The sequence below is a fragment of the Aotus nancymaae genome, unplaced genomic scaffold (genome assembly GCF_030222135.1).
Source record: "Aotus nancymaae isolate 86718 unplaced genomic scaffold, 86718_ANA_hifiasm-v0.15.2.pri h1tg000036l, whole genome shotgun sequence".
NCBI classification, from domain to species: Eukaryota; Metazoa; Chordata; class Mammalia; order Primates; family Aotidae; genus Aotus; species Aotus nancymaae.
Window position 1 is genome coordinate 68876900 of NW_026988450.1, and position 14783 is coordinate 68891682.

General features: G+C 37.0%; 1 protein-coding gene across 1 annotated transcript in view; it reads right to left on the reverse strand.

Annotated features, from left to right (window-relative positions):
• Positions 1–14783, reverse strand: part of MRPL13 (mitochondrial ribosomal protein L13) — a 71904-nt gene that overhangs the window by 46601 nt on the left and 10520 nt on the right. The window contains exon 3 of the mRNA XM_012466430.2: positions 9939–10032. Within this exon, the coding sequence (XP_012321853.1) occupies positions 9939–10032 (94 nt within the window). The remainder of the gene's footprint in view (positions 1–9938; positions 10033–14783) is intronic.

Sequence of the window (14783 nt, forward strand, 5' to 3'; positions counted from 1 at the left end):
CTGTCTAGACTTCTTTATTCCTGCATTCTTTCTCTCCATGGAAAAAAAAAAATACAATTTCTATGCTAAAAGATGATCTTCCTAGTTTGAAAACTGAGATGGCAAATTCTAAACCACACCATTTACAATATATTTCAGAAGTTTGGACTTTATTCTGAAGTATTTGGAAAGCTAATGTAAAATTCTGAGCAAGGGATGACTTGAGTAATGCAACATTCAATTGATTTTTACTAGTAAAAAAATAACTACATTCTTTCCTCCAGTATGGGATGGAGTAAGAGAAAATTTGTTTTAAATGCTAGCCAAGGGTTTTTCATTGAAATTAATTCAACAAACACTGAATGTGCATCATGCTGAACAATGAAACTTCATTATTATCTAAATGTAAATATCCAGCTGCATATCAAAAGATGACAGCCTTATTATTATCAAATTCTTTTTAAAGATAATACTGTGCCTACACAGATTTGGGATAACAAATGTTTGTATGCTCTCCTATGCCTTAGTAAACTAATGATTGGAAATACCTATCAAAAGACCTATAAATGATCACTCCTTTGATCTTGAAATTCATTACACTTCCAGAGATTTATTTTAAATAATCCTACATATATGGAAAAAGTCAATGGATAAAGATGTCACAGGATACAAAATCAATGTGGAAAAATCACTAGCAAAAAAATCACTAGCATTCTTAGACACCAACAACAGTCACACTAAGAGTCAAATCAGGAATGTACTCCAGTTCACAACTGTTACAAAAAGAATAAAACACCTAGGAATACAGCTGACTAGGAAGGTGAAAGATCTCTACAAGGAGAACTACAAATTACTGCCCATAGAAACCAGAGATGAAGCCCAGGTGTGGTGGCTCATTCCTGTAATCCAAGTATTTTGGGAGGCTGAGGTGTGAGGATTGCTTGAGCACAGAGGTTCAGGATCAGTCTGGGCAACACAGCAAGACCCCAACTTAAAACAAAAAAATATTTTTTTTAAATAACAAAAAGAAATCAGAGATGAGACAAACAAATGGAAAAACATTCCATGCTCATGGATAGGAAGAATCAATATTGTTAAATTGGCCAAACTGCCCAAGGAATTTATAGATTCAACACTATTCCTATTAAACCACCACTGAGGTTTTTCACAGAACTAGAAAAAATATTTCAAAATTCATATGGAACCAAAAAAGAGTCCAAATGGCCACGGCAATCCTAAGCAAAAAGAACAAAGCTGGAGGCATCATGCTACCCAGCTTCGAACTATACTACAGGGTTATAGTAACCAAAACAGCATGGTACTGGTCAAAAAACAGACACACGGACCAGTGGAACAAAACACATAACCCTGAAGTAAGACCACATGCTTACAACTATGTGATCTTTGACAAACCTGACAAAAAAAAGCAATGGAGAAAGGACTCCTTGTTTAATAAATGGTGCTGGGAGAACTGGCTAGCCATATGAAGAAAATTGAAACCGGACCCCTTCCTTATACCACATACCCACAGTTAACTCAAGATGGATTCTAGTCTTAAATATAAAACCCAAAACTATAAAAACCCTGGAAGACAATAGATGCAATGCCATTAAGAAAACAGGCGACAATCTGCCAAGATGGCTGAATAGGAACAGCTCCGGAGCGCAGTTCCCAGCAAGAGCAACACAGAAGGTCAGTGATCTCCCCATTTCCAACCAAGGTACCACGTTCATCTCAATGGGACTGGTTGGACAGTGAGTATAGCCCAAGGAGGGCAAACCGAAGCAGGGTCGGGTATTGCCTCACCCGGGAAGTGCAAGGGACCGGAGAACTCCCTCTCCTACCCAAGGGAGGCCATTGGGGACTTTCCCAGACACTCTGGCACTCCAGCTCAGATACACTTTTCCCACAGTCTTCACAGCCCAGAGACCAGGAGATTCCTGCCAGTGTGGACAACACCGGCACAGTGGGTTTCCAACACAAAACTGGGTGGCCATTTTAGCCAGTGCCTCAGGTTTCTGGCAAAAAACAGGGCGGCCATTTTTGCCAGCACCTGGAACATCTACGAGATAGAACCGCCCATTCCCCTGAAAAAAAGGAGGCTGAAGGCAGGGAGTCAAGTGATCTGGCTTGGGTCCCACCCCAACAAAGGCCAGTAAACTGAGTCCCACTGGCTTGAGATTTTAGCAGCCAACACAGCAGTTTGAGCTTGATCTAAGACAGTCAAGCTTGGTGAGGGGAGGAGCACCTGCCACTACAGGGCAGTTCTAACCTTGCCTGTGTAAACAAAATTGCAAGGAAGTTTACACAGCAGCTGGGCAGAGCCCAGGGCAGCTCAGCAAGGCCTCTGCAGGCAGACTATGACTAGACTCCCTCCTTGCTGGGCAGGGCGTCATCTCTGAAAAAAGGCAGCAGCCTGTCAGACTTATAAAAAAAGCCCCACCTTCCCAGGTCAGCACACCTGGGAAAAGGGGCGGTTGTGCGTCCCACTTCAGCAGATTTAAACGTCACTGCCCAGCAGCTCTGAAGGGAGCAATGGAGCTCCCAGCACAGCACTTGAGCCTGAAAAGGGACAGATGGCCTCCTTAAGTGGCTCCCTGACCCTGTATATCCTAAGAAACACCTCATATAGGAGAGCCCTGGCTGACATCCAGCAAATACCCTTCTGGGATGAAGCTACCAGAGGAATAGGGAGTAATCATTGCTATTCTGTAGCCCCCATGAGTGATTCCCAGGAAAACAGGGTCTGGTGTAGACCTCCAGCAGTCCTGCAGCAGAAAGCCCTGACTGTTACAAGGAAAACTAAAAAACAGAAAGAAATAGCTTCAACATCAACAGAAAGGACGTCCACTCAGAGACCCCATCCTAAAGTCACCAGCTTCAAAGACGAAAGGTAGATAAATCCATGAAGATAGGAAGAAACCAGTGCAAAAAGGCTGAAATCACCAAAAACCAGTACACCTCTTCTTCAAAGGATCACAACTCTCACCAGCAAGGGAACAAAACTGGAGGGAGAATGAGTTTGACCAACTGACAGAAGCAGGCTTCAGAAGGTGGATAATAACAAACTTCTCTGAGCTAAAGGAACATGTTCTAACCTAACGCAAAGAAACTAAGAACCTTGAGAAAAGTTAGGTCAGACAAAATGCTAACTAGAATAACCAGCTTAGAGAAGAACATAAACAACTTGATGGAGCTGAAAAACATAGCACAAGAACTTCGCAAAGCATACATAAGTTTTGACAGCCGAATCAATCAAGTAGAAGAAAGGATAACAGAGATTGAAGATCAACTCAATGAAATAAAATGAGAAGGCAAGATTAGAGAAAAGAGTGAAAAGAAATGAATAAAGCCTCCAAGAAATATGGGGTTATGTGAAAAGACCTAATCTACGTTTGATCAGTGTACCTGAATGTGACAGACAGAATGAAACCAAGTCGGAAAACACTCTTCAGGATATTATCCAGAAGAACTTTCCCAACCTAGCAAGGCAGGCCAACATTCAAATCCAGGAAATACACAGAACACCACAAAGATATTCCTCAAGAAGGGCAACCGCAAGGCACATAATCGTCAGATTCACCAGGACTGAAATGAAGAAAAAAATGCTAAGGACAGCCAGAGACAAAAGTCGAGTTATCCACAAAGGGAGCCCATCAGACTCACAGCAGATCTCTTGGCAGAAACCCTATAAGCCAGAAGAGAGTGGTGGCTAACATTCAACATCCTTAAAGAACTTTCAACATAGAATTTCATATCCAGCAAAACTAAGCTTCATAAGTGAAGCAGAAATAAAATCCTTTACAAACAAGCAATTGCTGAGAGATTTTGTCACCATGAGGCTGGCCTTACAAGAGCTCCTGAAGGAAGCATTAAACATGGAAAGGAACGACAAGTACCAGCCAATGCAAAAACATACCAAATGGTAAAGACCATTGACACAATGAAGAAACTGCATCAACTAACAGGCAAAACAGCCAGCTAGCTTCAAAATGGCAGGATTCAAATTCACACATAACAATATTAACTTTAAATATAAATGGGCTAAGTGCCCCAATCAAAAAGCACAGATTGGCAAATTGGATAAAGAGTCAAGACCCACTGGTGTGCTGTATTCAGGAAACCCATCTCACATGCAAAGACACACACAGGCTCAAAATAAAGGGATGGAGGAAGATTTACCAAGCAAATGAAGAGCTAAAAAAGAGCAGGGTTTGCAATCCTAGTCTCTGATAAAACAGACTTTAAACCAACAAAGATCAAACAGACAAAGAATGTACATGATGGATAAGGGATCAATGCAACAAGAAGGGCTAACTATCCTAAATATGTACGCACCCAATACAGGAGCACCCAGATACATAAAGCAAGTTCTTAATGACCTACAAAAGGGACCAACACTCCCACACAATAATAGTGGGAGACTTTAACACTCCACTGTCAATATTAGACAGATCAACGAGACAGAAAATTAACAAGGACATCCAGGACTTGAACACAGACCTGGACCAAGCAGACCTAATAGATATCTATAGAACTCTCCACCCCAAATCCACAGAATATACATTCTTCTCAGCACCACATCACACTTACTCTAAAACTGACCACATAATTGGAAGTAAATCACTCCACAGCAAATGCAAAAGAATAGAAATCATAACAAACAGTCTCTCAGACCACAATGCAGTCAAATCCAACTCAGGATTAAGAAACTCACTCAAAATTGCACAACTACATGGAAACTGAACAACCTGCACCTGAATGACTACTGGATAAATAATGAAATGAGGACAGAAATAAAGATGTTCTTCGAAACCAATGAGAACGAACATACAACGTTATCAGAATCTCTGGGACACTTTTAAAGCAGTGTCTAGAGGGAAATCTATAGCACTAAATGCCTACATGAAAAGCAAGGAAAGATCTAAAATCGACAGCCTATCATCACAATTAAAAGAACTAGAGGAGCAAGATCAAACAAATTCAAAAGCTAGCAGAAGATAAGAAATAAGATCAGAGCAGAACTGAAGGAGATAGAGACACCCTTCAAAAAATCAATAAATCCAGGAGCTGGTTTTTTGAAGATCAACAAAATAGACTACTAGCCAGACTAATAAAAAAAAAGAGAGAGAAGAATCAAATAGATGCAATAAAAAATGATAAAGAGGATATCACCACAGATCCCACAGAAATACAAACTACCATCAGAGATTACTACAAACACTTCTATGCACATAAACCAGTAAATCTAGAAGAAATGGATAAATTCTTGGACACTTACACCCTCCCAAGACTAAACTAGGAAGAAGTTGAATGCCTGAAGAGACCAATAACAAGGTCTGAAGTTGAGGCAGCAATTAATACCATACCAAGCAAAAAAAGTCCCAGTACCAGATGGGTTCACAGCCAAATTCTACAAGACTTACAAAGAGGATCTGGTACTATTCCTTCTGAAACTATTCCAAACAATACAAAAAGAGGGACTCCTCCCTAACTCATTTTATGAGACCAACATCATCCTGATACCAAAACCTGGTAGAAACATAACTAAAAAAGAAAATTTCAGGCCAATATCCATGATGAACACTGAGGCAAAAATCTTCGATAAAATACTGACAAACTGAATCCAACAGCACATCAAAAAGCTTATCCATCACAATCAAGTGGGCTTCATCCTGAGGATGCAAGGCTGGTTCAACATACACACATCTATAAACATAATCCATCACATAAACAGAACCAAAGACAAAAACCACATGATTGTCTCAATAGATGCAGAGAAGGCCTCCCACAAAATTCAACAGCCCTTTATGCTAAAAACTGTCAATAAACTAGGTATTAATGGAACGTATCTCAAAATAATAAAACGTATTTACAACAAACCCACAGCCAATATCATACTGAATGGGCGAAAACTGGAAGGATTCCCTTTGAAAACTGGCACTAGACAAGGGTGTCCTCTCTTGCCACTCCTATTCGATATGGTATTGGAAGCTCTGGCCAGAGCAATCAGGCAAGAAAAAGAAATAAAGGGTATTCAATTTGGAAAAGAGGAAATCAAATCGTCTCTATTTGCAGATGATGAATTGTATATTTAGAAGACCCCATCATCTCAGCCCAAAATCTCCTTAAGCTCATAAGCACCTTCAGCAAAGTCTCAGGATACAAAATCAATGTAGGGAGAGATAACATTAGGAGAAATACCTGATGTAGGTGACGGAGGATGGATGGAGCAAACCACCATAGCTTGTGTATACCAATGTAACAATCCTGCATGAGCTGCACATGTACCCCAGAACTTAAAGTATTAAGAACATAAAAATCCAAAAAAAAAAAAAAAATAAGAAGAAGAACACAGGCATAGGCAAAGATTTCATGATGAGGATAAAGATACAAAATGCAACTGCAACAAAAGCATAAATTGACAGATGGGATGTAGTTAAACTAAAGAGCTTCTGCACAACAAAAGCAACTAACAGAGTAAACAGACACCTACAAAAGGGGAGAAAAGTTTTGCAAACTATGCATCTGGCAAAGTTCTAATATTCAGTATCATAAGGAACTTAAATTTACAAGAAGAAAAAACAAACCCCATTAAAAAGTGGGCAAAAGACAGGAAAAAGCACGTTTCAAAAGAAGACATACATGTGGCCAACAATCATGAAAAAAGGCTCAATATCACTGATTACTAGAGAAATGCAAATCAAAACCACAATGAGATGTCACCTCACACCAGTCAGAATGGCTACTATTAAAAAGTTAAAAAAAAAAAAGCAGATGCTGGCAAGGTTGTAGAGAAAAAGGAATGCTTTTACACTGCTGGTGGGCGTGTAAATTACTTCACCCATTGTGGAAGACAGTGTGGAGATTCCTCAAAGTCCTACATAGACAGAACTACCATTCGACCCAACAATCCCATAACTAGGTACATACACTAAAGGATATAAATTGTTCTATTATGAAAGCACATCCACATGTATGTTCATTGCAGCACTATTCATTATAACAAAGACATGTAATTAACCTATATACCCATCAATGGTAGACTGGACAAAGAAAATATGGTACATATATACCATGAAATACTACACAGCCATAAAAAAAAGAACAAGATCATGTCCTTTGCAGCAACATGGATGCAGTTGGAGGCCATTATTCTAAGCAAACTAACACAGGAACAGAAAACTAAACACTGCATATTCTCACTTATAAGTGGGAGCTCAGTGATGAGAACACATGGACACAGAGGGAAACAACACACACTGGGGCCTATTGGAGGGTGGTGGGTGGGAGTAGAGAGAGGATAATGACTAAAGGGTACTGGGCTTAATACCTGGTTGATGAAATAATCTGTATGACAAACCTCCATGATACAAGTTCATCTATGTAACAAATCTGCACATGTACCCCTGAACTTAAGTTAAAAAAAAAAAAAAAGAATTGAAAAAACAAGATGTTTACCAGCCCTTTAGAAAAGCCAAAATTTTCATTTTAAAAAAACAGAACAAAGATCAAGTATCATAAATCATTTTGTACACTACTACTTAGTAACCAAAAATAATATTTCCAAAAGGTTCTCTGAAATTTTCTATTGAGCAAAAAAGGATATAAACATGAATATACAGGTATCCCTTTGCATCTGTGGAGGGCTAATTCCAGGACCTCCTGAGGATACTAAACTCCAGGGATGTTCACGTCCCTGATATAAAACAATGTAGTAATTGTATATAACCTACACACATCCTCTCATATACTTTAAATCATTTCTAGATTACTTATAATACCCAATATAATGTAAATGCTATGTAAATAGTTGTTATACTATATTGTTTAGGGAACAATGACAAGAAAAACATCTATACATGTTCAGTATTGATACAACTTAAAAAAAAAATTTATGGGCCGGGTGCAGTGGCTCATGCCTATAATCACAGCACTTTGGGAGGCCAAGGCAGGCGGATCACATCAGGTCAGGAGTTCAAGACCAGTCTGGCCAACACGGTGAAACCCCATCCATACTAAAAATACAAAAATTAGCCGGGCATGGTGGTGTATGCCTATAGTCCCAGCTACTCATTAGGCTGAGGCAGGAGAATCACTTGAACCTGGGAGGCAGAGGTTATAGTAATCCAAGATTGCACCACTACACTCCACCCTGGGTGACAGAGCAAGACTCCATCTCAAAGAACAAAACAAAATAAAACAAAAATTTTTTATTTCCACAATGTGGAATCCATAGATATGGAGGGCTGACTATATATTAAAATATTAAGTCATGGGATTGGAGTGAATTTTACTTCCCTCTTTAAATGTCTCTACATTTTCTAAAATTAGTGTGTCCTAAAAATTTTACAACTAGGAGCTGAATTTTGAATATGTAATTGTAATATAGTGTTATGAACATAATAAAATAGTATGTCCAAAGTGTAAGTGAAGAGTCAACAGAAAGCAAAAGCAATCAACTCTTTCAGTGATGGGGAAATAGAAAAGGTGTCCCAGAAAATGTGACATCTGAGTCAACTTTTAATGGATAAATAGGAGAATTCCTCACTGTCAGGGGAACAACACGTGCAAAGGCAGAAAGGAACAAAAAAGCAGTATGTTGTGTAAGAAGAAGCCTGAAGCAGCAGTGGAAACTGGTTTCCAATGACTAGTAAAGGACTTTGAATTTTCATCTATCAGTGAGAAAGCACTACTGACAGGTACACTACCAGCTGACGTGTACATGATGGTAGCTATTCACTACTGGCTGTGCTGTTATTTTCCTTCATTTGCAGTAATATTACAGATATTATTGCTATAGTAATTACCATAGCATTTGTGTCAATACTTCCTTTTATGCTTTTATCATGTTATGTTATTCTGACTTTTAAGATTTCTTTCCCAATGACCTCTCAATTTTGTAGAACTTGGTTTATACATAGAGATTTGCCAATAGTTGAAATTACTAAAGACAGATGTAAATTCTTTGTTAAGTTATAAAAAGATTTCATGAATGCATTTTAAGGGGCGGAGTAGGCAAAGGTGGAATGGGCAAAGGCTGGCTCAAGGAAGCAAAAACGTTGTTCCAAATATTTAAGATGCACTTGGGCAAGAGATGAAAAGAATCAGATGGGAACATCAAAGGCAAAGGTGCCGTTGGAAATAAAATAGTGATTTTGATCAAGAATAAAAGATCAACATTTCTAACCATAACTTGGGTAAAAGTATAGAAAGTATACTTAATTAAATGTGCACATGACCTGAAGCTATGGGCTAACTAACACATTAGACGGTAAAATCAGGATCTTAAAAGGCTGGAGATAAAATTTAACACAGAGTAAACTTAAGGTCTTGCAATTGAATTAAAATACAACTAAAGCACACAGGAAGAAGGAGACATGATTCAACAGTATACCTGAAAAAGACTCAGGAGTTTTAGCTGACAGTAAACTCAAACATATAAATACTATGGCCTTGAAGAAAAGTTATATTGTGACAGAAGATTGCCTAACTGAAAGACGGAGGAAAGAGTCATGTTGTATTCAGAAGCCATCAGAACACACCCAGGTGAGTGTATTTACTTAAGAGAGATACTGACAAATAAGATTTTATTTAGAGAAGAGAAACCATTCCTTAAACATCTTGTTAACTCAGGTGTTCAGGATGATTCTGAAAATAGCAGTAAGATGAATTACAGGAAGCAGAAACAAAGAAGTAAAAGAGTGACTAAAAAATAAGAATAATCTTGTTCACAGGTTATACAAAACATTTTAAGGATAAACAAATACTGTCAGGTAATAGTTATTTGGTATAGTTTTGTGGTTTTAAAAATGGAGTAAATTATATACATGGCATGAGTAAAATTAATAATAAATGCCAATTTTTAAAAATACCTTTTTATCTTTTGAATAAGAACTGTTATTCTTAAAGTAATATATTTTACCTACCTACTTTCCCTGACAATGGCATTATCTTACCCAGTATGCGAGGAGTATACTTTTTGTTCCCATTTGTTTCCAGAAAATGCAATGTGTCTTGTGTTCATTATAACAACATGATCCCCACAGTCACCTAGATTTAAAAAGAAACAAGATTTTGTAAGAAAAATCAAAACCTTAAGAAAAAGTGGCCTCGGTTATTTATAAAGCTTACCACAGTTCAAACAACATATTAAAAAAGAAAAAGCAAGTCACAGTGCAACATCAAAAATCCTTGAATAGATTTCTGTTACTTTTTAATATAACATCCAAGTACAGAGAGTTGGCTGGCCATTTGGAAAATCTCAACACTGGAAAGTAAAAGAAACTTAGTAAGAGTGCCAATAACGACAATACATCTTTTAAAGGCAAATTACTGTTATTCTTATTACTCTTCCAATTAATAATTACACTTCAGGAAAAATGTTTGTATTAAGTGCCTTTAAATGTCTGATACAAAATTTCCCTGAAAAAGAGCCAAGAAAATGAAAACAATATGTATATAGATATAAAAAAGTATGTTTTACCAATAGGTAAATTGAAAACAAACATAAAACATTACAATTGATTATTATTCTTTGCAAATTTAGAGAATAGACTGGTATGATCTTATTAATTACTGTGGAAAGGTTTCTTTCCAACCATGTTTAACAATAGTAAATTTAAACTGCTACTCTCAACTATGACTACACAAACATATTTGACAGGACAGATGACCTGTAAATCAAAATATGTGTATCTGCATTCGTTTTCTATCCCTAAGTTTGGCTGTTCATTTAAAAACAAACTAAAAAGTCAACATGTACATTTTCAAATGACTTACTTACATGACAAAATCAAGTAACCAGAAACATTTATTATTCTACTAACAGAAAAAAAATCAAGATATTCTAGAATCTCAAAAAAACACTAAAAATAAGAAATACAAGTACAATATATATGAAAACTAAACATTCTAAGATTCTATGCAGAGCTCTAAATTTGAATGGCAGAATTTCCAGAGACATTCATAGTCTATGTAGGAAAAGAATAAAGAAAAGAAGATAAAGCAAGTGGGTTTTCATCACTAGAGTGAAAGGAAATTCAGAGATATGAATGAAAGCTTGCTGTTAGTAGATGGAAAAGAATAGTCTGACAATATTTAATTAAATGATTGAAGTTGCTAAGAGTGACACCCTGTTGGCCTCTGAGGCAGTTGGGCAAATGCAGCAGAAGAGGAAATAAAGAAGGTGAGAAGATAACCAGACAGCCTCAAAAAAAGCTGAGATTACTTTAGCTCACATTCAGACATTTACAGCAGAGAAGGTAAGGCCCATTAAGATGAAGTGATTTGCAAAGGCTCACATACCAATTTACCTAACACCTGGTGCAGGCTCTTTCCATAACATCTGTTTGGAGGAAAGAAATGAATCTTTAAACTTTCCACTAAAACAGAATTTATTTTTAAATTGTTAAGTTTTAAATATAGGTAAAGCATCTTGAGCCACTCAAAAAATATTTACAGAGAGCAAAAAAGATCTTTTAAGGGGCATTAGACAGAATGCCACAAAGCAACTGAAAATCGTATTCTTTCAGTTCTAAGGCATGCACATCTAATCTGGGAAAAATTATGCCAAATCTCCAATAATTTAATTCCAAGAAGCATTTCTCTACTAACTCTAAACAAAAACTAACCAGCAATTAAATACATGCTTTTTAACTGTTAATTACACTAACACAAAAGTCAGTATTATTCTAAGACTAACCCTGGATATAGCACAACTGTTTCTGTCTAAATTTCTATTAAGTTAAATACATATAGTTTCATTTTATAATTTTCAATTTAAAAATGCACATTTAATATATATGTACCAAATGTAAATATATCATAGCTCTAGTGCTTGATCAAGAGATGTTCTGGAGAGACATTAAGTTGAAAAAAAGTTTAGTAAGCAATTTTTAGAAATAGGAATTGTGAGCTTATTTATAAAAATTCTAACCTTAAATTTCTAACTTTATCTGACTCCTCAGTATAATATTAGGTGCTAAACTAAATGGCCAAATAAATTCAAACTAATTCAGACCAAGTGAAAACTCAACAGCTTCATGTCAGGAAACCTAAGGTCTCACTCAGGTAGGTTACACCATTAGGGGCACCTCTTAGTCCTATACAGCCTCAATATTTTGGCCAGTCTTTTCCCTTAAGCTAGAATTAAGTCATAATTTTTCCTCAATATTGCCTGGGAGAAAAGTAATATTTATTCAATATCTTCTACATGCAAAGCACTGAGCTAGGCATTTTATATTCATTTTTAATACTCAAAGTCTCACACTATCTTATTAAGTAAAGCTAACGTACTAACTGCCTGCCACCATTTTTACTATTTAATAATATTTAATGAGAAAACAGAGTCAGAGGTTAAACAACTCAGCTATGATGATTATGGCTAATAAGTGGTAAAGTTAAGTTTCAAATACAGCTCTAGTGACTTCAGAGACAGATCTTATAATTTCTACCACAACCAGATGGCAAAAAGAAGTGGTAGGTATAATGTTGTAAGGAGGCCATGATATCATTCACGAATCGATCACGTATTCTTTTTTTTTCCTTCTTTTTGAGACAGAGTCTCACTCTGTTGCCAGGGTGGAGTGCAGTGGCACAATCTTGGATTACTGCAACCGCTGTCACCTGGGTTCAAGCAATTCTCCTGCCTCAGTCTCCTGAGTAGCTGGGACTACAGGGGTGCGCCACCACACCCAGGTAATTTTTGTTTTTAGTAGAGACAGGGTTTCACCATGTTGGCCAGGATGGTCTCAATTTCTTGACATTGTGATCCCCCTGCCTTGGCCTCACAAAGTGCTGGGATTACAGGCATGAATCATCATGCCCAGCTGATCATGTATTCTTTTCTGCTAAATTCTAAGATCTCAGAAGTCTTTCTTAGCAAACTGCTCACAGGTTACAGTTATTTGCCATCTTTGTACTTCCCCATGTACCAACTTCCTGGTTAGAGATTCAAGGAGACCTAGAGTATAGGATAACATTTTGTAGCCTTATTTACTAATTTTTCCAACACCACTGTCTAGACCAGGTAAGCCATGCTATTTAGGCTGGTGCAAAAGTAATTGCGGTTTTTACCACTGAAATGGCAAACTCTACTTCGTTTAGTATTTGTATAATTTTATTGGTCTAAGCACCCTGCTGCAGACTCCGAATTATAGATCCTTCATATAGCGTTACCAAAGTAAGTGCTTAAAAAATTCCCTAGTGTTCATTTTTAACTATGTTTGAGATATTCAGATTCCATGCAAAGACAGATTCAGATAGAAACACCAGTTCAGCTTGGTGGGAGTCTCCAGCTCTTCCAAATTTGCTTTATAATCCTTTTCCATTGATGAACAAATCCACTTGCTATGTATTACATACTAATGCCAGGTACCATTCTTGATGCTGGGAATATAGCAATGAACGTAACTGAAAAACTTCTTTTAATTTTTTTAAACTTTTATTTTAGATTCAGGGGTAAATGTACAGGTTTGTTATACAGGTAAATTGCATGTCATGGGGGTTTAATATACAGATTATTTTGTCACCCAGGCAATAAGCATAGTACCTGATAGGTAGCTTTTTTGATCCTCACTCTCCTCCCACCCTCCACCCTCAAGTAGCTGTCTGTTGTTCCCTTCGTGCCCATGAGTACCCAATGTTTAACTCCCACTTATAAGTGAGAACATGCAGTATTTGGTTTTCTGTTCCTGTGTCAGTTTACTTAGGATAGTGGCCTCTAGCTCCATCCATGTTGCTGCAAAGAACATGTTCTCATTTTTTAAAGGTTGCATAGTATTCCATGGTGTATATGTACCACATTTTCTTTATCCAGTCTACTACTGATGGGCACTTAGGTTGATGCCTATCTGTGTTATTATGAATAGTGCTAAAATGAACATATGTGCATGCTTTAAGTTCTTTCAGAAAGCACCAAATTGCTTTCCAGAATGGCTGAACTCATTTGCACTCCCACCAGCAGTGTACAAGCATGTCTTTTTCTCCTCAGCCTTGCCAACATCTGTTAGTTTTTGACCTTTTAATGATAGCCATCCTGACTGGTGTGAGATGGTATCTCATTGTGGTTCTGATTTACATTTCTCTAATGATCAGTTTAGGCATTTTTTCACATGCTGTTGACTGCATGTATATCTTCTTTTGAAAAATGTCTCTTTATGTATGTCCTTTGCTCATTATTTAATGGGGTTGTTTTTTGCTTCTAAGTTTGTTTAGAGAAATTCTTGTTTTTAATAAATCTTATACTCTAATGAAAAAGCCAGATAATAAACAAATAAATGGATATGCAATATGCCAGGAGCTGATGAATATGGGAAGATAAAGAGCAATAGGGTAGAGGGATTATTAATTGGTACAGGTTTTTCATAAACTTAAGTTTTCATTTCTCTGGGATAATATCCAAGAGAAAACTGCTGTGCTCTATAGTAAGCTCATATCTAGTTTTAGAAGAAACTGCCATATTCTATTCCAGAGTTGCTGTACCATGCTACATTTCTACTAGCAATGCATGAATAATCCAGTTTCTATGCATCCTCATCAGCATTTGTTGTCACTATTTTTTATTTTAGCTATTTTGATAGTTGTGTAGTATTATCTCACTGTGGTTTTAATTTGCATTCCCTAATGGCCACTTATATTGAACATCTTTTCATGTGTTTATCTGCCATCTGTTCATGTATTCTGCCCATAGTCTAATTAGATTGTTTGGTTTTTTACTGTTGAGTTTTGAAAGTTCTTTATACATTTTAGATACGTCTTTTGTTGATGATGTGGTTTGCAAGTATTTTCTTTCAGTTTATAGC